The 27,785-nt window shown below is 40.0% G+C and overlaps 1 protein-coding gene across 12 annotated transcripts in view; it reads right to left on the bottom strand.

Moving 5' to 3' along the window:
- DOCK10 (dedicator of cytokinesis 10) overlaps positions 1-27,785 on the bottom strand; it is a 162,749-nt gene that overhangs the window by 74,785 nt on the left and 60,179 nt on the right. For all 12 annotated transcript variants that reach the window (XM_052803633.1, XM_052803629.1, XM_052803627.1 and 9 more), the window contains exons 3-9: positions 24,083-24,172; positions 14,726-14,808; positions 9,646-9,718; positions 9,196-9,327; positions 8,788-8,922; positions 3,152-3,335; positions 1,414-1,499 (exon numbers count right to left, since the gene is read on the bottom strand). In XM_052803633.1, the coding sequence (XP_052659593.1) occupies positions 1,414-1,499; positions 3,152-3,335; positions 8,788-8,922; positions 9,196-9,327; positions 9,646-9,718; positions 14,726-14,808; positions 24,083-24,172 (783 nt within the window). The remainder of the gene's footprint in view (positions 1-1,413; positions 1,500-3,151; positions 3,336-8,787; positions 8,923-9,195; positions 9,328-9,645; positions 9,719-14,725; positions 14,809-24,082; positions 24,173-27,785) is intronic.

Here is a 27,785-nt window from a genome sequence, read left to right on the forward strand (position 1 = left end):
TCTTTCTTTGCACTTTGTTTTTCCTAACTTCTTTTTATTTTTCAGTCTCTGAACTATTAACGGAATCCACAACTTTCCTGATTGCCCAAGACTGAGTACAAACCTTAGCTGACATGGTACAGGCTATGCTCTTGTTCAGGTCCCATTCAATGTTTTGTGTTTTTCACAACAGCATGACATTGCTGCCACACATTAAGTAACAAGCAGAAGCAGCACAGCAAGACCAAGAGCTCTGTATTCACTTCCTAACATGCACCACCCACGAGCTGACTTGCAGAAGCAGGTCCTGATGTATCCCTCATATACTGGTTTAGGTAGAGATGGGATCAGGACGTTTACCTGCCATGGAATAGGGACAGGCCACAGATCACTGCTGCAGCCAGGCCTATAGAGCAAGGTGGGGGGGAACAGGAATTAGCCATATAAAGGGCAATACAAGCATCGCATAACCTGCAGACCATCTATTTTAGCCTTGCAGGCCACCAGTGGTCTTTGAGATATCTTTAAGATACCTTTGAAATATCTGCATTAACTAAATGATTAGAAAGTATCTATCCACAGACAAGATGATCAGATACTAATGCTGTCCTTAATACATAAACTCAGTTACATTTTATCTGGTTGGTTGTTTGTTTTGTTTTTATTCTGGGTTTGTTGGGTTTTTTTAAATTCTAGGTGACCACTTCATACATATGAATACAACCTACAGTAAAACCTAGACCAAATTCTGTCCTTATTTGCATATACAGCTTTCAGTTCAAATCTGTGGGAGTAACATCCTCAAATAGCATTTGGCTGTGTAGATAGATAGTATCTATAGTAGCTCACTGACAGAAGATTACAAAACAGATCATACGTTCATTTAAGAAAAAGCAGTGAAATATTTGCAATCTAGCTTTTCATCAAAAAGGTTCTTAGCACCATCTACAATTATCTCATTCACATGAAGCAGTTTATGAGATCCAGAGGACAAAATGCCTCCCCTGATACTACACGCATCTTTCAATGAAGTTACAGAAGGCGATGAGCAGCTCACAGCTCATTTCCTTGCAAGTCACACAGGAAATCTTGGCTCTCCAAGGGCCAAACTCTTCTGAAATGCAGTTAAAAAGAGTAAATATTTCACAGATAACTGCAGGGACCAGATCCTTACTGACTTTGCAGGTCTACATCAAACCTGTCTAGGGAACACCCAATTTCTTTACATCCAGTGGAGCTTTTTCTCATTTAAACAAAGCCATCAGCTGTTCAGGAAGAAAAATTTCCTGTCATTTGTCATGGCTCTAACAATCACAACAGTCCGTGCTATATTTTCAAACCTTTCACAACATTAATGATCATCTATTGGCAGGCATTTTTCACCTACGTAGCACTGTCCACTAAGCTTGTAAAGATAAATATAACATCCATTACTTTTGCAAAGTCTGGGTGTAAGGTGTTCTCTGAAGAATCAGTCTCTTCTTGAGAGCAATCATAATTCACCGAAACTTCTGCAGGGTCTTGAAAAGAAGAAAAAATATGCAAATCTTTTTATTATACTTGCTATTACCATTGGGTTTAAAAAAGAAGAAAATCTATCCCCATGCTGTACCTTTTTATTCCCTTTAGTATCATCAGGCTAACAAATGGAAGAGATGTAATGTAAACCTCTGTCATCCTCAACCTCATCTCCCACTGCTGCTTACTGTAACTTAGTCTATATTTAAGCTTTCAAACAAGAGGCCTGACTCTACGCAGTGAAATGTCTGACACATTCATCCATGACAAATATTCATGCCCACAACAAAGACACCTTCCTTTGCTCTCTCGGTCCCTTCTGAGGCAACACCGAGGGTTTATGTCAACTGAAAGATTTTGGACACCCAGTAAAGTGAGTCCTCAGTGAGGCAGACAGGACCTTATCCACTCTTTGGGAAGGGGAGGGATGCAGTCTGAACTCCATGAGCTGCAAATCTATGGATCCAGAGGACAGCACTCTACGGCAACCCCTTTGCTTTACTTAGCTCACCAGGACTGTTCTGCTTTCACTAGGTAATTCAGCACAATGTGAAACAAGCCATTACAGCCATTTAGGGCTTTTCTGCCAAGAAAACATCATGCCTTTTGACAAGTTAACTCCATAGCACATTCCTGTTGCTTGTTATCAGGGTTTTTACCAGTAGAGACTTCTGTTTTCTGTTAGAGTTACGTCTTTGACCTTTTATGCACGTATTTCTTCCTGTTTCATTAATATCCCTTATGGGTGGGATTTTCAAAAGTACTTCTCTGATTCTGAAGTGCAAGTCTCTTGTGCCTCCAAATTATAAAAACATCTTTGACTATATGAAGAGTATCCTGTCCCTCCAAAATCAGAATTTATTATAAACACCAGGCTAAAGCCTTCAATTAGCTCTGAACTTCCCCAAGATTCAGATGCATGTGGATTCAATGCTTTGATTCAGCTCAGAATACAAGCAGTTCAAATCTGTATTAAGGTTTCAAGTGTTTTCAGTCTTAGAATTTCAGCTGGGGTTCATCCAAACTGAACATGGATTTATTATGTGGAGGAATGAGTTATTGCCACATGAAGAGTGCAGTATAACAGAGCATCCAATTCTTTCTTCCACAGTGAAAGCATATTAATACGCAAACTCACAAAAGCAAGAAATGAAAAGTCAATAAGCTTCCAGAGAAAGAGCAATATACCACAGCCGGGATTTTTTTTTTAATTATTAGCTCCAGATTTTTAAAGAAAATAAAATGCTGGAAAAAGAACTGACCTAACCTCTTTCCAGAACAAAACTCTTTAAAATCTTCAGGCTCCCAAGACAGTAAAACACAAAGTACTAGCAAGATCATTGACAGAGAGGACTATATTTGAAAAAGAGCTGCATAGGCAAAGCAGAGCCATGTTGCTCCTGCTGACTTTGTGGGGAGCAGCTTTACCGCTTTACCTCCCCCACAGCCTTTTGAAAATGATCTGTGGGGAGTTAGCTGACATTGTTCAAGGATTGCCAAAAGACTGGTGCTGCTTCATTAGAAATCAATAGGTGCAGAATCCATTACAGACTTAGGCAGTTAAAATGACTCAACAGTGATATTTGAAGGTTCAATTTTTTGCATTTGATTAAAAACAAAACCAAAAAACAATGAAGAGACTATTCACTCTTACCAAGTTTCAGATCAGTGAGATCTGCACTTTTCCTCTCCTGAATGGTTCCCTCTGGATTTATTTGCAGGATTTTGTTGAGAGTGAAAATCCAGTCATCCATATCCTGCTCATTTTCAGCTGCCAGCACAAAGTATGTGAGGTCATTCATTTTCAACTCAAAGGCATGTTTCCTAAGCCTGTTATTCTGTTGGAACAAAAGGAAAAGAAAAATAAACACTAGAACTAATTATAAAAAGGTACTGAAAAAGGCATCCATGAGATGAGACTTGTATATGGCCACTCCTTAAAAATAACATTCAAGCAAAATTCAGTGGCTTTAAAAAAAAAAAAATAAATCCAAGCAGTGTTATATTAATGCAAATTTATGTGAATTTATTGTTGGGTCTTTGTGCATCTAAGATCTTCTATGGCCAAATATATGTCTTCTATTTAGCCATAGAAATCTAAGACTATGGACGATACCAATTCAAACTACAGTAGGGAATAACTCCCAAGTGGAATAATGAAAGACCTCTAATGGCAAAGTACAGCATTGCTACAGAAGTATATATGAGGTGCCTGGAGAGAATACCTCTAAAGACCAAGTCTCCTACACCTTACCAGCACATCAGACACTCAAAAAGATATTAAGTAGTGCTAAGTCATACAAATATTTGCTCGGTGGGAACAGGACTGAGTTCACCAAATTCAAACTAGCAAGCAAGCAAAGCCAACACGTGGTCAGACTGTTCCATCCCTGGCTGCTGAGATTGGACCTAAAGGTCTAAAGGTAATTGTGAACAATTTATAAAATCTTCTGTTTTGAGGATTATTTGGGGATGCTGCTAACAAGCTACATAAAGGTAACAATTTCTGAGCATCTAATGAAGTTAGAAACATTGCGGTTAGGATGAGAACATGTCTACATAATTTTATTTTTATATTTTTCTGAAAGAGCTTCTGGATGATATGAGTCTAAACTTGGAATAGAGATTAACCAGTAAATCTCTCCAGAAGATTACAATAGGACAAATTCCTCCATGTGAAAAGATTACAATGGGTACTTCCTACCGCCACCTTTGTATTAGAAGGATTTTAAAAGTGACTAAGGCGATTACAACAATTCTTTGCAGAAGGCGAAAGGTGAGGTATAGTGCTGTTCAGTCATTGCAATGCTATCCTTTTCAAGTACAGAATAAGAGCCAATGCCCAGTATACTGGCAACAGCTTGAGTTCTAAGATCTGTTCTGTATCACCGATTTTACCTTCAGTAGATGGTTAATCCATCAATTTTTGTCATAAGAATTAACAGGTGCTTAGTTACAGAAATAGCTCAATAAAATTAAACAAAGTGATGTGATCTAATATAAGGTGCTTCATTCCTCAAATTTATCAAATTAGTGAGGCTTTTATCTCTTAGTATTATGGAAGCAGTTGCGTCAATTGTCTCTCCTCCTTCCTTAAATCTGAAACAACACTGACGTGTCCTACCCCCTATTACTTCATCCAACTTTTACAACCACTGACTACGGACATCAGTGCCACCGGTTTGTTTTCAATATTCCAGAAAATGGCCATCACTTGTTGACACATCTAACCTTGGACTGATGCTGACAAATGAAAATCAATTAATCCACCCCATAAGTAGTCATTTCACTCAATTTTATTTTTCTTCATTAACAGTCTCAAATAACATGACAATGGTATCCTGTAGTTCTACAAACTATAACTATTTCTCAGTACAGTCCTGTACCAACAAGTTACTAAGAATAGCTTCTAAGCCAGATGGTGAGATGATAGTGATATTTTTAAGAAGAACAGAGACAAAATCTGATACTGATTAGCAGAGGAGGAGACCGAGAACCCAAGACACTGAGAATAAAGTTCCATGAACTTTTTTTTTTATTCCAGCAGCAGAGATGATTTAGAAGATTCCTACCCAATCTGTTGTTAATCACTTGCTCCAGTCCTTATATTACATGTGATGACCCAGCTCATTAATCAGTTAAGACTGAACAACTTCTTCTAGAGCTACTCGGGTCAACAGAGTCAGTCAAATCTTGGCTTTTCAAACTGACTTGGGATTGTGTGTGTGTGTGTATGTGCATGTGTGTGTGTTATTTTTTAGTTCTGCTACTGGAAATTCTCTTGGTAGGAAATAGTTTTCCTCTCAAGTACTTTACTGAGGTGAATATTCTTTCAGGGCTATAAATTTTAGTTCACCCAACACAGGGTAAGAATAGGGTTGGGTTTTGCAGCAATTGGTTCTCAGATGTCCAATATTTTTCTTGATCGTGAAATCACTCTAATCCTCCAATCACTGCATACATTCAAATTAATGTAAAACAAGGCCTAAAATTTCACTGAAACCTGTTTTTACTGATATAACATGAGGGCTTGACCAAGAGCGAGAAGTTGAACAAAACTATGCCAAGAATCTTAGGTAGGGAACATTCAAAACTTTTAAAGATAGATTATTTGTATAAGTGGATTATGTATACCAATTTATGCACAATCTATAAAGAAAAACGCTACGTTTCAATTTATCTTCAGAAAGTACAGAGAGTATTAAAATGAATGCATTTCTTGCCTATATTATGTACTTCCCCTTACAGACATGGCCAAGATCTTTAAATCAGGTACTGTAACACTATTAGACGTTATCTAATAAAGCAATACATCTCGTGTGCTGAATCTTAAGAACATTAGGGCAGGAAAACTTCCATATCCACTTTTCCATCTGCACTTCAGACTTCTGGCAAGCAGATGAGATCTACAGCAAAGTCTTTGTTTCAAATCTAAAGCCAACTACTTTCATCCTGATCAGTTAAGAGGAAAGAAAAAAAAAAAAAGGTACCATTTCTCAGTTTGCTTCTCTCTAAGTCCTTCCATATGGTGTGTGAACCCTGAGGCTGACTTGTAATCTTCAACACTTAATTTCAAGTTTAAAATTTCTTCCAGAAGGAAATAATACAAGATTCAAAAAGAAACTATGGATGAGCTATAAATGAAACATCAGGCTAAGTCTAACACCTGCAGGGTCATTCTTCTAAAATAACAGTATTGTTTTGGAAGCATTTTGTATTTTATCTGGAGACAATTTCTCCAGGATGTTTACTACAATTTAGATATTCAACCTTTATCAAACAGGAGCTCAAAGTCATTCACAGAGAGTTAAATGATTTATAGTGGTATTAAAACTCATTAAATCAGAACTTTCACATCCCAGTTTTCCTCTAAATCTTCAGTTTTACCCAACTCTTTCTCCACATTCTATGGTCTCCTTCCTTATGGCAACTCTAAGCTAGGTTTTGTTTTTCAGCCTTATGATTCTAAGTTCGTCACAGACTTTGATAGCTGATGATACTTGCCCTATTACCCCCTTGGGTAAGACTCTCACTTCTTGCTAGTGAAGACAGCTCATAAATTTGTGCATCCTATTCTAAATGTCAATCGAAGAACAATCATGAAAACTAGTGTCTGGGGGTAGGCGAGAGGCGAACACACAGTTCAAACAGTTTGGGACAATTTGCAGGAACGCTGCAGATTTAGAAGGCAGCTGTCAAAGTTCAGGAGGAGGATTTCAAAGGTTTCTTGAGCTTTTTTGTCAGAGGTTAGTCAAAAAGGCCAGAAATCTTGCAGTCAAGACATTCTGCTATCATGGAGTATCATCAGAAACAACACAGCAGAACAGGCACCCTCTGGGACAGCATTAAATCTGTACCTAAAACCACACTACAGGGATGTTCAGGGGTTAACTAGAGCTCTGGCTGAGACCCATCTTAAAAGAAAGCACACACTGCCAGCAAGCAGGAACAAGCAGTAATTTCTAAACAGGATTTCTGTAGAAGAATCTCCTCTATGGCTTCTGCCACGCTTCCAAGCTATCTGTTAGGGTCTTTCAAGCCAAGGGACTGACACAGGCAAATATCATTGTCCTTCTACATATATATCTCCATCCTGTCCTATACCTGTTTGAAAAAAGAAACACCCTTTTGAACTACACAGGGGAAACAGTCATTCCCTACAGAGCTGGGTACTTTCCTGGGTGCAGGAATGAGGTTTTGCAGGGGGCTGTCAGAAATATTTGTTCCCAGAGCAAATTACTCACGTATTATTTTTCTTGCTCCAAAATGCCTCTTCAGGGGTGAAGGGAAGACTTCCCAACCAACAAAAGCTTGTGATTATCAGGGGTCTTCCCTTGCATTACTTGAAAGGTTTCTTTCCAAGCAACCCTCAAATCAGTCTGCACTAGCACTGTTACCAATCTTTACTAGTTAAGTAGTAAGAAATAAACTATAGTGTCCTGGTTGTGGCTGGGACAGAGTTAATTGTCTTCCTAGTAGCTCGTATAGTGCTACGTTTTGGATTCAGTATGAGAAGAATGTTGATAACACACTGATGTTTTTGGTTGTTGCTAAGTAATGTTTTAATGTTTAGACTAAGTCAAGGGTTTTTCAGCTTCTCATGCCCAGCCAGCGAGAAGGCTGGAGGGGCGCGAGAAGGCTGGAGGGGCACAAGAAGTTGGGAGGGGACACAGCCAGGGCAGCTGACCCAAACTGGCCAAAGGGCTATTCCATACCATGTGACATCATGCCCAGTATATAAACTGGGGGGAGTTGGCCTGGGGGGGCAGATTGCTGCTCAGGGACTAACTGGGCATCAGTTGGCAGGTGGTGAGCAATTGCATTGTGTATCACTTGTTTTGTATATTCCAATTCTTTTATTATTATTGTCATTTTATTATAGTTATTATTATCATTATTAGCTTCTTCCTTTCTGTTCTATTAAACTGTTCTTATCTCAACCACAAGTTTTACTTCCCCCCCCCCCCCCCCCCCCGATTCTCTCCCCCAAATCCACTGGGTGGCGGGGGGAGTGAGTGAACGGCTGTGTGGTGCTTAGTTGCTAGGTGGGGTTAAACCTCGACACATAGCTGAAAAAAATAAAAAGGAATTTCCTTATTTAGTGATACATGGGGCTAGATCAACCATAGTAATATATTATTCAAGATAACATCTTGTTTAGAATGAAAAAAAGAGAAAAAAAGAAAAAAGAGAAATACATTATTAGAATTAGAGGAAAGGCAGAGCAAGAGGGAGAAAAAGCTAAGAACTCAATCTTAGGGGGAACAAAAAATAAAAGGTGATGTCAGACATTTCTGGCTATTTATTTTTCCAAGCCACAATAAACAATAAGGGTCTGTCCCACCTGCTGCCATTAAGGCTCTCTATCACCTCTAAAAGTGATGATCTTCAAGAAGGCTCGGGATACAGGATTAATTTACCACTTGCCCAATAGACGATGCTTTGTAACCTAAGTCTCTTTAACCCACAACAAGCAAGCATGCTCTTAGTAAGCATGAGGTAAAATCTGGCAGCTAAGAAAATAATTTCAGAGAAAAGAAACGTTTTACGATATTTTTTCTCTTGTGTGCCATGGGCAAAGAGCATATGCATGATCTGCATAATTCAACTATGGTTTTTGTAACTTGTCAGTCTGAGCACTTGCACCAATTTAAAAAGCAAAACTAACAGTGTTTTCATTTCATGAAACTGCTAATGAGACCACTATTCCATTAACGTATGTGTTCTTCTACTTGCCTTTTTAAATTTATCTGATACCCAAACAATACAATGAAATAAACTGAAACTTACCTGTATGACTCCTGTACAAGAATCCAAGAAAATACATCCCTTTGGCTCCTTTGATATTTTTTCATCTTTATAAAAATTCATAATATATGAGTTATCCGACAACTGCGTCAGCTGGAAGTAGCGCTTTTTGAATGACTGAAGTGGGGAAAAAAAAAAAAATAAGGATGACAATTGTTACACTGCAAATTATTTTCACTGATACATTATTCACAGGGTTTAAAATAATAGGCAACTCCTAACTGCACTTCAATCGCACTATTTTGCGGACAACTGCAATATTACTTTACTATCATTTAAAGCAATGTAATCAAACCTGAGAGATAAACAGCTAAATGACAATGGCAAACAAGTGTGCCTCTGTGGGGGATATAAATCCAAATGGAATAAAGAATAATGCTGTCCCCTTACCCGAACAGTAATGCTATTGTTTACAGTGCTGTTGAAATTCCCTTTATAAAGCCATCCAGACTTGTAAACTCCTGCTGCTAATCCTCCTCCTCCACCACCACCACCTTTTGAAGATGAGTGGGATGTTGTATCCTGTATGAAAGACATGATTAATACTGCATGGACTTGCTTTTTGAATTCTGATACAAAAGAAAACTGTAATGTATGAATATCTGCTTGACAACAAATAATCATCCTTTCATTCCTTTTAAAATAAGATGTTATTAATATGCCTGCTGTGCACATGATGACATAAGAGACAAAGAAGTTCCACTAACTTCAGAGTTATTTAAGATATGAAATATTTTATAGGAGATAATGAGCCTCCATTACCATTCTTTATTTGATATTAAAGCAATAAATAACTCTTCCCCAGGGGAAAAAAAACCCACCGAAAACCAGAATACATACTTCATCCTTATCCACATCTTCATGATCGATTTCAAAGGAATGTGATGGCAGTTTCTCTGGTCTACATTCATTTCTGGGAGGGGAGGAAAAATGTCTTTTATTTATTTTTTTTTTTTAAATAATCATGTATCTGCTATTTTAAGGAGGCAACCATCTCAAGCCCCCATGGCATCTTCAGTACAACTATTGCTGTGATCCTGTTACCTCCTTTAAAAAAAATCACTAGTTTCAAAATATAGCTTTTTTCTTAAGTCCCATATATACTTTTTTTCCAACACTATGAAGTTGCAACAGTTCTATACAAACGATGAAATACCACTTCTTGTTCTCTTCACTGCTCTTCCTCCACGACAGGCAACAAACCCCAAACAATTTCCAAAGAGAGATCCCATTTAAGCCTGTCGAATGAGAATTAACTCTTTAATAGCTTTTTCTAACCCAGAACTTTAGAACATTCAGCTTAAAGCTTCTACATTTCTTCAATATTTCAAGATTTTTATTTACTATTCAATATGATGAGCACAGCCTTAAAGTAATTTTTAAAAATATGCAGATGTCTTTCAGTTATCATACGAAAACCTACAAAAGTTGTCATGCTAAAAGCCATCATTTATCAGGAAGACCGACTTTTCCAGAACTTACATCTACCCAGCCAGAGAATGGGAACAGAGCAACACTACTCCCTACTGTGCAAGGAAGCAAATCCAAACAGAAGTTGAGAAACCGCACACTCCTAAGCTAGTTTCCTCTCAATTTAGCAAACTTTAGCCCACACTAGTAAATAATGTTAAAGGTCGCTAATAAAAAAAAAAAAGTGGTAACTATGACTCATTTCATTTTCTATTCATTCATACACAAGTTACAGATTAGGAAGATTAATGAGCAATACCATCTCCTCTTCACCTTCCCCCTTTCAAAGTCAGTGTTCTCGTGACGCGACTACCCCACTGCAACTGAAGTCAGCATTTCAGCAGAGCCAGGAGAACCAAGTGCACACAGAACACAGGAGTGTTTTACGCTGTTTTAGTTTGTTACGGTTTTGGTGTTCATTTAATGTAAACAACTGATCAATATTTTGAATAAAAGGAATATTTGCAATCCACTGACATCTAATGCAACCAAGGGCAGCTGTTAAAAATTCTTACACAAGCACTCCCTCCCACTCAAAAGAACCCAAACCCAAAAATCTCAAATCAAATCCCACCTTTTACTAAAAACATCATTCAAGCCTTCACATTTTTGGAAAAAACCCTATTGGGTTATTCATTATTCAGAGCTAAAAGTGTACCACAGTTCTGTTGGGGTGATGTGCAGGCAGACTGACCAATGCTTTCTGGTCACACATGGACAGCTGACACCACTGCACACATTTGCTTGAGGATCTGTACCAGTAACAGGACAAGTTAGTCAGCTACTGAAAAAAACCAAACCTCAAAACAAAACCCGAATCCTAATGCCCTTGATGCTACTGGGGAGGGGAAGGAGGAGTCAGAAATCTGCTGGATTAACAGGGTGCTGACCCCTCACCATACGATACAGCAACTCTGCCCTGCTCTGCCGCTCCACGCTCAGAGTGAGCCTGTCCCATTAAACCACAGCCCTTCCACAAGCCTGGGTACATGGTAAGTTTCTTAGAAAGAAGGAAATCCTTCTGTCCTCTCAGCAGAGCTATAAAAGAGAGAGGAAAGGACAGACCACTACTGCTTCATGTGTCAGATCTCACTGACCACCCATGAAACACCCATCCACTTGGACCTCTGTGTCATTCTCCATAGAAGAAGTTTTTCCCTTCCTTGGATGGGAATCCTTTTGGGCATGCTCCTCATCATTCTAAGGCAGGCAGATAAAGCATGGTAAGGACATGATCCTGTTTGGTATACCCTCTTTTTCTCTGCCTACTGCCTCTTCAGACCCATATGAAGATGCCCAATTCCAAGGGACCAGACCTGAAATATCTACCAGATGTTCCAGGTTTTCTCCAAATGGCAGCAAAAACTTCGCTAATGACTATTTCTGTTCCCAGACACACTGTCACCACAGCACACACTAAGCAACCACTGTTCTTCCTCCACCCTTTGACTCGCTCAAGAAGCAAGAACACACCAGTACAAAGCATAAAAAATGGCATAAAAAGAGGTAGTGAGAGCTCACAGAGAGGAATTTAAGGGGCAGAAAGACCTGAGAAAATCCTCAAAGGAGGAACACACTCACAGAAAAACTAAAGCAATTGCTAAACATTTTGGTCATATGCACACGTTGTTGAGCTCTTCCTCAGTGCCACAGCACTACTTCAGTGGAATTGCACCATGGACACGCTGAGTACGTCGAGTCCTCACTGCCTGCCCCAGGTGGTCAGCATCACATTGCAGCTGCTTCCCAATCAGAAGGGGTCAGTATTCAGAAAGAATAACTTCGATAGCTGATAAAAATCTGCAACACCATGCAGCCATTACTTGACATGTTGCATGACTCTGTGAAACAGCACAGCATGGCCTCATGTAGAAACAAGTATGAAGTCCTTCAGCATTGCTGAAGGCTGCTGAGTCCAAATTTGTGTGTTTCTAAATGGCAAAGCCCACAGGAAGGTTCAGCACACTCCCAGTGAATGAAGTACTTTAGCCACAGTTAGATCTGGTATTGTAAATGATGTTCCTTTCTCATGATGCAAAGCTAAACACTTAACACTCATCCAATCTTCCCTGATAGAATGTTTTCCTATAAAGGAATTGATACAACAGTATGTTCAGATTTCTGATAGTGCGACAGCAGTTTTGCACAAATGAAACAAAAAACTGTGGAAACTTGGCATCCAGAGCTATCAACAGTGAGATACAATACCACGACAAGGACGTATCAAGCCACTTTATTTTATAATGAGGAGATTTAGTCTAAACCACTGAACTTTGTAACATGCATGTGCAAATCAAGGTCCATTGATGTTGAAGAGGCTGGAAATGGTATGAAATGAGGTGGACTCCAAACTAGCTCTGTTTAAGGTATGTTAAGCTCAAAAGCCATGGCAACTTTCAGCAAACAAAATACAGACACTCCTACTATAACTCTGCTTCTGAAACATCAACCAGCACTGCATCCAAACCATTCCCGAGTGCTATGTTCTGATACAAGACAAAACAAGATCTCTTGTTTTGTTATAATCCTCTGTGCAAGGGGGGAAAAAGTAAGATGTGAGACACCATAACATCCCTGGAGCATGAACTCATGAAAGCAAATCATATTAAGCACCATATTAAAATAACCTTCACAGAAAAGGATGTATGTAATCAGCCAAAATGTACTTTTGTGCAGAGTAATGCAACCACGTCTGTCAAATGCATATTTCATAAGAGTGAAGATGCTTAAGGTTAAATTGAAAACTGCTGTGCTGCAAACATTCTTCTTGAGCACTAAATACATTTATTTTCTAAACCAATCAGTACACTGGGTACTTAAGAAAAGCTATGTTTATAATCTCTGATTAACAAAACTTCTCTTAATAGCTTTTTGTACTACCATATTCACTGTTCATAAAAATACCAACATACAAGAGAGAATGCATATATAAGGGAAGGTTTGCAGCACAAACCCCTCTGAACACAGCATCTAGAGGGACCATAAGTATCAGTTTATCAATTCAGTGCTTGTTTTGGCTGGGATAGAGTGAATTTTCTTCATAGTAGCTAGTACTGGGCTATGCTTTGGATTTGTGCTGAAAACAGTGTTGATAACACAGGGGTGTTTTCGTTACTGCTAAGCAGTGCTCACACAGAGCCAAGGCCTTTTCTGCTTCTCAGCCCACCCCACCAGCAAGTAGGCTGGGGGTGCAAAAGAAGTCGGGAGGGGACACAGCTGGGACAGCTGACCCCAACTGACCAAAGGAATATTCCAGACCGTATGACGCCATGCTCAGCATATAAAGCTGGGGGAAGAAGAAGGGAGGGAGGGACGTTTGGAGTTATGGCATTTGTCTTCCCAAGTAACCATTACGTGTGATGGAGCCCTGCTTTCCTGGAGATGGCTGAACACCTGCCTGCTGATGGGAAGTGGTGAATGAATTCCTTGGTTTGTGTTGCTTGCGCATGCAGCTTTTGCTTTACCTATTAAACTATCTTTATCTCAACCCATGAGTTTTCTCACTTCTACCCTTATTCTCTCCCCCATCCCACTGTGAGGGAGGCGAGTGAGCAGCTGCATGGTGCTTAGTTGCCAGCTGGGGTTAAGCCACAACAAATTCCTACAGCAGTATGTTTAGGTAGTACTAGTTTCCATCCAACCCAAGCCTGGAGCACCCATTCCTGTGTTTATGTGCACGTAACAAGCTTTTTCATCCAGTATCATGATTTTAATGCCTCAAATTCCAGGAAAGGAGGCAGTAAACACAGCTTATTTGGGCATTCAGTGATTTCATTAACTACTCCCCAAAACAATCCTCAGGGCACAGACACAAACCTGCCAGAAACAGGAGTATGGGTAGAAACTCACGCATGAAAGAATGAGCGCCAAATTCTTAATTTCTTTCCACTCAAGTCAAGGAACTTTTTCCTTCTCCTCCCAGCATCTTTACACTGATTTTAATGTACTGCCTCCAAGCACAAAAGGGATGCCCACTTACCCAGACACCTGCACATTTCTGCAGCCTTGTATCACCAATGCGTGCTGTACACATTGCACCCAGTTCTTCTGTTCGGTGCAGCTATAAAGCACTAAGTGAAATCCTACTCCTCTGTTACACAGGGTAACTAAAAGGAGAATTAATCCCAGTTAAAGTTGAGTGACATTTATGCATTATTAAGGAAAACAGAAAGCCAGCTTTCCTGTATCAACTGTGCTTTGAATACGCAAATATGCTTCTAAGGATTTGAATCAGCACTAATAGAGTTTGTTGATACTAGTGAATTCTGCAGAGTCTTGAACTTTTCCTAAAGGACCTTTTCTTCCCCTTTTTAAAAATACAAGGCACTATAAATACGGTAAAACAAGCAGAGCACATAAGACAAAGGAAAGTGCAAATATGGACAAAGCTCAGCAAAATGACACAAACCTTATAGGAAAGAATAAAAAAAGAACTTAAGCTAGATCTTACTGTGGTAAGTGTCGAAAGTCTTCTGAATACTGTTCATATTTGTAGTTCACAACGTGCCACTGGGAACTGTAGTATTTACAAGCCTAAAGAGAAAAACACAAAGAACAACAATAGAATTACTACAACTATTTAGACTCAAGAAGGCTGGAGAACTAAGATCGATCTGAGGGAGTCCTTTGTGCTAGAGAACATATTCTTCTCTTTTATAGCTGGGTGCGCAGTTTTTAAAGGAAAGTCAGTCATATGTTTCCACATTTTGATGCACAATTTCCCTTTTAAATCAAATGCACTGAATCATACAAGATGGAGAAGGGGGCTGACGGCAATTTATCATGCTTTACTGATTCTCACCTACTCTGTAGGAAGCATGGTTAAATTATATCGCTACTGCCTCAAAAGACACTACCTAGTTTAGGCCTGACTTTCTCCATGGACATTAATTATACTTTTTTTTTTTTTGCATCCTGTTTCATTACCTAAGACTTCCACTGTAAATACATTGGCCCTACTCCTTTTATTCACCCTTGTTGCAGCACAAGCCCTCCACTTCTTGTTCTGCCCTTAAAGATTGATCTTTAACCTCTTAACAACATTCAGGAATATATCAATAGGACTATCATTTCTCACCAAAGCCTCATTTTCCCTTCTGCACTGAATTTGCTCAGTCATCTCATCATCTCCTTGTAGTTTTTATTTTCTGAAAAACTTCTTGCTGGTTTTGTGTTCATCTTTTGAAATTGTTCTTAAAATATCCATCTCCCTTAAATAAGGGAACCAGACCTGAACAAAGACTATACTGAAGGGCTTTGTAATGCTGTCAAATAGACCAGAATAACTGTGCAATTTACTCAACACAGAACTGTTATCAATGCAATTAAACATAACATGAGATTTTAAAGGCAACAAAATGCATGAAATATGTACAGTTATCGATAAAGTATACATCTACAACAAGAAAAATGACACAATGTCAGAATTTCCAGTGATTCTTGCTACAAATGCAAACTAATACTTGTACAGCATGCTGAAGAATTTACCCTGTACTGTATTATTTTCTTTCCACACTCCACCTGAACATTTGCACCAGCCCATGCAAGTTGGACAGGAAGAAAGAGTGGGATCAAGCCTAAAACCTAAGAGTAGAAGCTGCTGCCCAAGACAATAGGGAAAAGGAGGCATGTCAGGAAGGAAAATGGTGGAGATCTACAGTAGAGAAAGAAGCAGCAGCACTGAAAGGCATCTGAGGTGGGAACAGGAAAGACAGTCTCACAGAAAGGCATGGGAAGGACGAGACTCCAGGAGACAAAGAGAATGGAATAAAGGACAGATCAAAGATATTTAAATACCAAAAGCTATGCAGAGAAAGTGGAAGAAAAGGCAACAAAGGGACAGGATATGTTAGTACACCTCCAACCAACCGGGAATATTCCCTCTCTTCCCTGCCAGCCTCTTCTGAAGCTCCCATGGTAGTCATTGCTTGGACAGCAGTCTCTGCCTCAGAGGGACAGAGAGGAGATCATCAGGCTGCTGGAGCAAAAACTGAGATGGGCTGAAAACATAAAGGTGGTGCTTTCTAAATTACTCAGCACTGGCTTAACAAATCTCCTTTTAAAATCTTGTGTAAAACATGCAGAGTATGTAGCCACAAATTAATTTTGGAAGTCATCTTGGGTGTGGTCACGGTCTTCTGTGACAGCTTTGTTTGTTTTAGAGTATGGAAAAGGCAGCAAGGAAGTGGATGCATATTTATAGGCAGTTCCCTCCCACCCTGACGCTGAGCAGTTCAGTACAACCAAAGGCAGTCTGCAGTAAACTGCAGTAAACACATTCCATGTGGATCTAGCATCTAACTTTCTGGTCTGACATAAACCCTCATTATCTTACAGGATGCAGAATAGAGTGTGACCATTAGACAATATAAAATAATCACATATTCTCTGAGAATGAATGTAATACTATAGCATTATAACTAGCTCTGCACCTTGCAGGGTCAGGTCCAAAGCCACTTTGGCTTTGAACAGAGGAAAAAAAAACCCAACCAAAACCCAACCTTTCTGTTTTATGAATCTTCATAAAATGACTTGGTCACTCTTGTATTTGTGTGATCTAAGTTTTAGTTAAAACTATTTGATAGTCACTTGGGCTATAAGAATACTCTTACAAGAGCAACATATACTCTGATCTACATAAGCCAATGAAAACCTCATTCATTGAATGTTTTGAAGATGAGCACAGACTCTCCAATTCATACTTCACTTGCTTTCCACTTGGCAAACGTACACCAACTGAACCTTCTACAGAAAGGACCACTTTTTCCCTGTGGTACTTTCATTACTAAGTATTCTACTTAACGAATGCAATTAAAGACCACAGAGAATTTTCAACATAGGCTTTTATTGAAAACATTATAGGCTGATGTGTTCAAAAAAACCAGTTGTGAATAACATACAGAGCAGGCCACAGTATTTTAGCTTATAACTGTAAAGGTTTATTGTGCTCCTCCAAGAAAAAGCTAATCAAAATAAAAATCAAAGGGGACAAGCAGCACATTCAAGTATCATTCAGTAAATTCACAAAAGGCAAGCCAATTCAGTGCGACAGCTAACACTGTTCTTGAACTAGCTTGTTGCGGCTATTCATTGTAAACTAGATCTAGTTAAAAAAAAAAAAAAGTTACAGCATTTTCTCTTCAGAGTATCCCAACTAAAAATCAAATACTTCTACTAACTGTACTGACTTTTAATGATTTTATTTTTTTTTAATTGGAAATTATTATTATTGGAAATTGAATTTTAGCAATGAGGGAAAATGTCTGCAAACCTGATTTGAGGAGCAAGAAAAAGCTTTCTAGAGGCAGAGATTTCATCAAGATGCCAGAGCCGGATCCTACTTTTCCTGGCAAAGAGTGGAGGCACCAGTGCAGGGGGTGTTGAGCTCAAGTGGACTGTGGGGGAGGAAAAATATAGCGGGAGAAATGGAAGCTTTGGGATGTGGGAGGGTTGGCACATGTTTGCATGAACTTTCCTACTGCACTGTTGACCAGGCAGGCTGCACAGCCCATTCCCAAGGGCCCTATCAAATTCAGGTCATTTATTTTCTTTTTTGTTGTTGCCCATCTGGCCTAATTTTTCCTCAGAGAGACAGACGATCCTGCAAGCTTTTCCCACCTGTAACTTCTTAGCTCTGGTTCTGGTGATGACAGCATGATGGCTACTACAGTGAAAGAGGCACTTAAAAAAGATTTACCCTGCAATGCAAATGAACATTTTGGAGAAAAAAAGAGAATGGGAAGTGAAAGAAATATAAATGAAGCAAACACCCTGAAAAACTCCCCTGCTTCTATTGTCTCTAAGACAGCGCTAGGTATGTGGTCTTCAGAAATACAGATGCACATATGATAAAAGTAATTCATGGAACAACTGGGCTTCTTGCAGAGAAACTGCATGCACAGCAATCCTGCCATCTCACTCACCCTTGAAGGGCGGCTATTTCTGAGGTGGAAAGCAGGAGGTGAACAGAGAAGGGCAAGCCCATGCAACACCTTGGAAACAGAAAGCAAAGACCTTCCAGAGCTGGATGTGGCAAAAGTGCTAAAGGGGAAGCTGCAGAGATGGTTCTGTTCTCCGCCCCGTGACCAGGGACATGCCTGGCACTGCTCATAAAGCCTTCCCAACCACTTCTCCCTCCTGTGACCTCTGCTGCAACAACCAAAGGCAGTGTGTGGGGATTTGGGAAGGTGGAAGGTGGTGTGATCACCCTGGCTTGAAATTCAGCCCTCCACCCCAGGCCTACCCCTGGTCCCTTACACCTGTGACAAGCACAGCAGCATCACGACTAGCTGCTAGCAACCTAGACCTTCATTTTGGGGCTCTCAAACCTGTTTCCAAAGTAACACAGTTCACACATATAGTAAAGTCCAGTGACACAGCAGTGTAACAAACCAAAACGTTAAAACACACTATTATTTTTAAGTATTAAACATTTTAAAAAAGTATTTACCTCTTGTGCTATCAAAAGACCCACTGTCCTTTAATAACGTATGTCATTGTCCTGACACTACAGTTCTTTAAAGTACTTAGATTTGGAAGCTGGGGAAATCTACACTGTGATGAGCAATAATAAAACTTTCTTTGTGACATTTATCAACAGGAGTTCCCCTTTTAATTTGACTTTGAAATATATAAGAGTAGTGCAGATTAGGCTGTAAATAAAAAAGCCTCAGAAATAAACTGTATGGACACATAACCACTTTCAGTTGTTATACAGAAGGCTGTGGCTCTTTTAACATTATGACTAATAAAACTCACATTTAATAATTACTTACAGATCCTGTAGACACAACCTGCAAAATCTCAAATAAAAAAATCCCCCAGATGAATGGTGAGGGCTCCAAAAACTTACTACAAGTGACAACTCCAACTTCTGCATCTAGAAAATCTACACGGGAAAGTTAAGAGGCATCCACGTGAATACTGTACTGTAGCAGACAAAATTAACTGTATCATCCATCACATGAAATTTCAATATTCTTACACTGTTATTTCAGTTTGCTGTGGTGCTTTTCAGCCAGCACAGTCCTTACTGCTCTAAGGATGAAGTGTGAGGACTACAATTACACCCACAAATGAAAAGAAGCCAACACTGCGGTGCAGGAAAGCTCAGCCTCAACAGCCCTCCCCAGCAAGCTTGCTTCTTCATTGTCCTCATTTTTAAGACTCATTTCCCTAAGTTAAAACAGCACCATTTGACATCAACTGTAGAGCCACTACACAAGTTTAAGCTATGCTGCATGTGCAGACTGCTGTCAGTATACCCCGTTCTGGGTTTACCTGACTCCCTTACTCGACGCGCTGGCAGATTCCAGGTGTCACATGCATGACACAATCAGGTCACACATGCCATTAATAACTGGCCTACAGGTTGCTAAGATGACAACTGCCTAGATGTCTGTGATTTGAAAGAAGCAATTGGTTCTACAATGACTTTTAAAGCTATAAGCGTGCTCAACCACAGCTCAAGAGTGCCAGCAGATTTCTGAAGGAGCCAGGCCTGACTTGAACCTATGAAAGTTGGCCCTTTGATAATTCTAACAAGCCCCAAATCAGCCCATCTGCACAATAGCAGGCGATCTACCTCAGTGACCAGTAAGAAGTGCACAGCAGAACGATGGTAGCAATAGGATTTTAACGTGAACTCCACCACCTTTGCTAGAATATGGATGAGACCACCAGCAATAGCACTTGCGAGCTGATCCAAGGCCCAGCGAGTCACCAAAGGAGCCCTCCCTGCAGCAGCCACCACCGCCAAATCAGGCTCCTGAAGCAAAAAGAATGGGTCAGGAGGTGCTGGTCTACCTGGGAGGGAGGCATGAGACAGCTTCTCAGAGGCACCTCTGGGCTTATTTTCCACAATTACACTGCATAACCTAGGGAAGCTTCTGCAGCAACCTGCTCCGTCCTTCTTCTGCCCCTGCACAGCTCCCGGCACACCACTCCTCATCCACGGGGCCAGCCCCGCTGCAAACATGCTTCCCAAAAACATATCCAAGTAGCACCTCTCATTTTTGGAGGGATCATCTGGCTTAAACTCATTTAAGAAGGGACAGTTGACAGCTAATATTTATTTACTTTCTGCATTTTTTTCATATATACCTAAAATTTCATTCATATAGATACACCCACACAAATAATATGCATGTGTGTGTACATGCATGCATGCTTTCTAAAAATACTGACTTGATGCAAACCAACATGGGATTAAATATGTTGCAATTAGATAGCTTAAGTTCCTCAAACTAAATATAGCTTTGAATTGCAAAATGCACTATCCCCTTATATTTCCGAATGAAATGTGGGAAAAATCCCAAGGATTGCCATTTGATCTGCATACTCAGGAATACAGAGTTGGGAAAGGTGATATTAGGAATGTTTTTGCTGTCTAAAAGGAAGAATTTTATTTTGTTTCTTGTGGAGTGAATGCTTCTATTTGCCAAAATTACAGACCATGAGGGCAATGCTGACTGGCACAAATACATGCAGCAGACTCTGTGAGGAGTGAGAAAATTCAGAATTTGGGAGGAAACAGCACGGTACCGTAGAGAATTAAAGGAAGTCAGGAATACTTAGAAAAAATAAACACTGAAGACAATTTTATTCTGGCTTTAAAAGTTTCTGGGAAGCTCTCTTTTCTTAGAACCTAATTTAGTTACTCAAGCTCCTCCTGCCTATGAAAAGTTAAGGTGGAAAAATCCACAAGGAACATATCCTAAGACAACTACCGGTATAGGAATGATTGATTCACAACATATTACCTTTAGAATATACCTAATAATTAGGTATAAATTAATAAAGGCACTCAGATATTTATCAATCATAAAATGTAAAATATTTATTCTCTTTGCATCCTACAGAAAATATTTAGTTACCAAAGGACTATTTATTTATCCAAGTCACCTTAATTTTATTTTTTTAAATTTTCATTTTACAGTTTCAGCAGAAAGGAGAAGGTTAGACATCTTATTTAAAGTAAATTCTTCTGCCTCAACCATTACCATAACACCTGAACATCATCAACAGTTAAAGTTTTTGGTTACTGAGGAATCTAAAATCAGTAATTAAGAGAACTGAATTAGAAAACTAGAGGCACAAACCTTCCACTACAGGTGGACAGCATCAAATGCTATCCACACTGAAAGCTTTCCTCAGCAACATCAGCCTCATCTTTCTTCATCTGGCTTCTCAGCTCTTGTGCATCCACAAACCAATATTGCACAGGCAATCAAGTCATCCTGGCATGCCTGCAAGTACTGTTTATGATCACTTGAGCAAAGGGAATCTGATCAAATCCCCAAGCTGTCATATGGATGGATTTTGGTAAGGGCTGGGGAAAAAAAACCTGATCCTTGAAGGGCTCTAGCAATGAAAAAGCTAGAGATGGAAGTAAAGCCTTTCTACGGTCACCAGGAGGAAACAAACACCCAGGAAGAGACAGACAGGGTTTTAAGGCTTTATCAGACTTCTGACAACTGTTTTACATGACCTAGCAGTACCTTATAGACAAGGCCATCTGAACAGCACCACATGTGCAGAAGGATGAGGTAGGAGATCATGGATCTGAGCTCTTGAAATTGTTTCAATACCATGTCCTCACACTGCGCTGTATGAAGAAAATTAGTTTCATCTTCAAGAGCAGACCCTTCATTTGTAGTTAACTGACTTGCTCCATGTCTTCGTGTTGCAACTTGCTAAACTACTGAGATAGCGTAATATACATTAATGGTCAGATAGCCATTACCACTTATGGGGAACACCAAAATGGCTTTAGTGAGATGAAGCTGTACATTGCTTTTGTATAGCTTCCCTAACAGTCCGATCAGGAATTAGACATTTGATCCTGGGTTGTAACAAGTCCAGCTGACCAACAGATGGTCAAGTATGTACACCATCACTGTTCATGATATCATAGTATATTTGAAGAAAGAGAAGACTCCTTCACTGAGTAAAGTGTTGGCTTTTTCACAGCTCCAAAAAAGAAGTGAAGGTCACAAACTCCACTCCTGCACATCTGTCCAGAAGTGCTGAACACTAGCCTGGAACACAACAGATTGCTGCTGGGTCAGTACAGATTTGTGCAATTGCTGCAGTGGACTCCACTCACAGATCTTTACAGCACCCCATGCTCAGTTTTACTTAATTTTGGACTAGAAACCATCTTCTTCCTGGAGCTTAATTTATTTTATATATAGCTTTTGGCTTTGTGGCTAAGTGGAACATATGCATTACTACTTTAAAAGAGGGTCTTATCCTGCTACTATTCCATGCACAGGCTTAGTTCTGTAGTATTGTTTTTTTCCACTGCTTTGCTCCTCTCTCCCCCTCCCCTTGGCTTACCGGTATTGCAGAGAGAGCTAATAGATGTGCTCGATATGTATTTTACCAGGTTGTCATTAGCATCCCCTTGGAGTACTCAGCTGAAATGATTCCCAGACACTGTGTACTATGTTCCATTTTTAGACCTACCACTTTCTCTATAAAGCCATGAGCACAGTGCTGGCCTTGCAACTTGTGGAACCTTAAAATAAAAAGCAGACCCTAAAGTGCTGAAAGGGCAGTGAGGCCTCTGGGAAAGTAGGTAATTCCACAAGCTATGTTATCTTTTAAACCTACTGTCAGATTAAGAAAGATGGCTAAGTTCAGGCAATTTGAGCTGGCACTAAGTTGCTATCACTCTTTCTAGACCTGCTGCAGAGAAATAGGGCCAGCTTGTAAAATGTCATGTTGCATACAATTCAACAGCTACATTTCTGCCTGATCTTGGACTTTATTTTTTCTAATCCCTGTGTTTGTCTGCAACTGACTTTTCCTCCACAAATTATCCTGGAGTTATAGTGCATATGAAATAGCTTATACTCATTCAAACCAGGAAGCCAGGTATGAAAAATCCCAATCTGGGAAAAAAGAGGCAGAGAACACACACATTAAAGGCTAATTATAAGTGCTTGGAATTAAATCCCGTATAGAAGTTGGCTGAAAATTTGGTTTCGTTAATGCAAATGATGACCTATACTTTACAACTCTAGTCAAAGATGGGGAAGGTTCAGGGAGCCATCTAAAGTAAATTCCTTTGAACAGTGCAGCCAGCACCTCCAATGTCCTTCAAAGTGATAAAACAAGTGACAACCTGAAATATCCCTGAGGTAGCAGGAAGAGCAATCTCCTCCTACAGTCTTAGATCAGGTATGGAAACAATACAACTATAGGGGGTTTTTTTAAAGGTAGAGCAATTACTCACTCCTGGTGGGGCTCTAACTGCCATGGAAGAACTTTTCTCAACTTCCTACTATGAAGGTAGAACAGACTCTAAATACTGACAATAAACACCTACACATCCTTCACAGTGCAGCTACTCCTCAGATAGCTATAACATACACCTCCGAATAAGATACATACCTTGTAATAACTCTAGCAGTCTAAACCAGTGTCAAATAGTTATCTTTTTTGGAAAGACATCAAAATTTTCAGAGTGCAAAGAGCATTCAAATCCCCAGTGATTAGCACTCATGTAAAAATACCAACATCAATATCAGTGGACTAGTAGTGACAGAGAATGCAGCTGGAAAACAGTAGAATGAGAGGCTGATTCAATGCATTTGCAATTTTTCTAGATACAAACATCTCAGAATAGGCACCTGTAGATATGCCGTTAACCCTCCCCCTCCTTCTGGCCTCCAAAATTCAAACCTGATTCAAATCACCTAAACAATATTAAAAGAAAAAGATGTTCATTATAATCATAGCAAGCCTCCCCCAAACCTTTGGTTTTATTTAAAATTAAAGGATACACACACTAGATATTTACCTCTTTAACAAATAAGTTTTCTGCTTTCTGTTCTGCATCTTCAGGTACAGAAGGATAAAGCGTCCTGATTTCCAGTGAAATTGTGTCCGTCTGACAATAAACAAAAAAAAGCGAATTAGTCAGAGTGACAGAACAGCAGTTTTGTCTCATGAAGAGGTTAAGAACCTTATTATTATGGCTTGCATTTTTCAATTTGTCATGCAGCCAATACATATGCATACCAACAACTACAACCCAGCTCCTGCCCACACACGCTATTCAATACTACTAGCTAAAGCATTAATTACAAGCAAGAGCAGTGTTCAAATAGATTTCTGGGAACAAAGTTGTTACAAGCAAACTTGTTTCAGTTTCTGAGGTTTCTGTTACAAAAAGTCATCAAGTCTTCCTTACATCCTCTCCCAGAAATATAGACCAAATTCAACAGTGTTACTTGCTTCCTCCACTTCCCTTCTTCCCCTCTTGCCTTTTCAGCAACGAATGCGGAAACAGAACGAAAAGCTTTGACTCTTTTGGAAGGAGAAGAGAGGAGCAGATAGTCCTCCCAGTCAGTTGCAAAAGGACTGCCACAAGACAGCCTGATGGTCAGAAAGCAAGTGGAACCAGGCAACAGCTTCTCAGTGGGGCATTTCCATCTGCGGGTGCAGACAGCAGAGCAGGATTGACATGGGACTCCTGACGCTTCCTGCAACCTCCTTTCAGACTCAACAGGCGCTGCACAAATGAAGCCGTTTTTTTGAAAGCAGCTCCTGACTGAGCTAGTTTGTCAGGCCCCACAGCAGGAAACCACACAGAGAAGTAGATCTCCAGAAGGTCTCCACACGGAGCCAAGCTTCCCTTAGTTCCCACCAGGCCAACGAGAGGCCAGGGCCACCAGCAGTGCTCCTCTGTGTGACCCGGGGCCTCCATGCTGAGGTCAGGCAAAGCAGCCACTTTGCAAAAGTCACAGGAGAGGATGCTTTGGGGTATTTGGAATTAATCCACAGATCTGACCCACTCATTTTCTCTGCCATAAGAGGGGAAAACAAACAAAACCAAACTCCAACAGATCAGATTATGCTCTCCGTTACAATGGAGTAATTCCACCACTCAAGACAACGAAGGACTGAACCCAAGACAAATCTGATCTCCCAAGCTCATTTTCTCTTCCATTACAGAAAGGCACATTGATTTCTGGAGGAAGGCCTATGGCATAAGACTGGTTTAGTAAGAAGAACCACTACTTATTAATACTGTGAAGCAGCCTGTGCCATTGGAGGATCTCCTCCTAGTCCCCAGCCTTAGACTAAAAAGTGGTGTTTTTTCTCTACAAATTGAAGCACCCAGACTCCACACGACAATTGCCTGGATATTATTGACTGCATTTTTCCTTAAAGCTTACACAGACCACACCGATCCCCCCCCATCACTTTCCATATGAGTAATTATGAAAGAAAGGCATGTGTCACTCAGGCAGATGCAAATGTCATGGGATTCCCCAAACTTTTTCTGTTTCATCTGGATAGCTCAGGATACAACATGATTAAAACACTTTGGCTCCCACAAATAACGATGGTGTCTCGTAGACACCACAAAGTGAACCCCCCCCTGTTTTTCTGACAAACTAATCGCAGTTTCCTAAATGCAGGTTCCTGGGCTCTACCCAGCTGTATAACCAAAGCCTGTGTGCAGTGGTGATTTACACAATCATTTAGCCTATGAGTAAAAAAGACAGCAGATGGAGAAGTATGAATTTTCAGGCCACATTTAGTAATAGTGAAGATGTCTGAATCCTTGGTTGCTTAGGGACTTCCCAGCAGTGCCCATAGTCTCTGGAACATGCTTCATTACTTTTACTTCACGCATACGTGACATTTTAAGTCCTGTTTTTTAAGCGGTCCTGAGAAGACGCAATCCCTGAGCATAGCTGAAAACCGACAGGTGCCCCTGAAGTCCATCATATGGAGTTCTTCCCATGGCTGGGGCCGCGCTGCCAGGAGAGGCAGCAGCCACAAAGCACGCACACCATCCTTCCATGATATCACCACTGCTGAAGGTCAGCTGCTGTTTCCAGACTAAGGCAGAGTGGGAGGCCACAAGAGAAGAGACATGTGATGCACTCTGTACCTCTCACTGACCCTGTTAGGATGGTGACTAACCTGCAGAGACGAACAATCTCTTATGCTTGCCCAGGACAAAGCTTATCTGCCCCATGTATTACACAGAAGATAGTTTCCAGTGGTTTTTTTTAGTTAAGATAAATAGTAAGTCAAATTTTTTACCTAATACAACGCTTCTTGTCAACTGATATCAACACACTGACCAAGACAGCTGACATTTGCCTTAATGGGGTCATTGTGCCTCCCTTCCCTCACACAGCTTGTTAAAAATAGTGTAGCTGAACAAGACATGTAACTCAAGCCCACTGTTTCTCCTGTGATACGCTCCCCCACTTTCCTTCTCAAAAAGTCTGCACTTGAAAGAAAGAAAAATAGCCCTGCAAAACAGAGAAATCGGGTAACGTTGGGCTTGCCGCATTTGTGGACTTTGCCAAAAAGTATCACAGGTTTATTTACATAGAATTGGGGCATGGAAAATCTTGTGTATTGTTATATTTAAACTTGCTTTAAAAACTGCAAAGCACTTCCCTTCTGAGAATTAGTTATGTTTAACCACTTAGCTGCAAAAGCCTTGCCACAAAAACACTTCCTGTTCATAGTTAAGTACTTCCAAAGTTAAATGCTCTTAAAGGCTGATCAGGCATAGCATGTATTCACCAAAACCTTTTTACTTCAGAAAACAACTAAATTTCAACAATAGACAAAGTGCTTCTGAAAGGGTCATCAAGAAGATAAAGGATTTTATTTACAGAATTCAGCATTTATAAATGTGCTTTGAATGCAGCCTAATTTTCTAATGTTTAGGCAATCATAGCAATTGTCTGTTCAAATCAGAGGCCAACTACCTTCTCATTTGTGCATGGAAACTGTGATAATCAAATAAGGCAGGTATCAGCCTAAAACATTTAATTCCATAATTCCTCTGAATTATTTTTTAAATCTATTTTATATAAATATCCTATATCCAACAATGATTTCTGGCATTCAGCCAGGCTGTCTCATTTGCATAAACTGTTGGCCCCAGGTGTCTGACTAGTCATAAGGTGCAATTTAATTAAGCACCCTCTCTTGCTACATCCACTTTCTACAGTGAAAGCCACAAGTTAATATTGCTCCTTATCAACAATTGATTAGGAATAATGTTTTCAGACAGTGTCTACTTCCCACTGACACGGTGAGTTTAGTATTTGAAAATGGAGTTCAAGCTCCATTAGCCATTTCAAACATTTTCACTCTGAATCTATTCTAATAGCTTTTAGTCTGAAAGCATGTTACCAGTGGTTAAATCTTTAGACGGATGCATCAAAAATTACTATATTTACTTCCTGAAAAGGCAGCCCTTCTAAGACAGCTAACCGCACACAGGCAGAAATGTTCCTGTATGTCAATGCTTAGATTCAATCTCTCTAAAGAAAAGCTGCTCAGCCCCATTTTCATCCAAGTAAACAGATTTACTTAACATTACCAAAAACTGTAATGAGTCAGACCATCAAATTAAAAAGCAGGGTAAGATGCAACACTGCTGTACAAATACCACCATGCAAATACTGTTGCTATACGGGGCTCCCAACAGGCTGCTGTCTGCTGTCCCAGCACAGACCTCA

Source organism: Harpia harpyja, chromosome 12 (genome assembly GCF_026419915.1).
Source record: "Harpia harpyja isolate bHarHar1 chromosome 12, bHarHar1 primary haplotype, whole genome shotgun sequence".
Lineage (NCBI taxonomy): Eukaryota > Metazoa > Chordata > Aves > Accipitriformes > Accipitridae > Harpia > Harpia harpyja.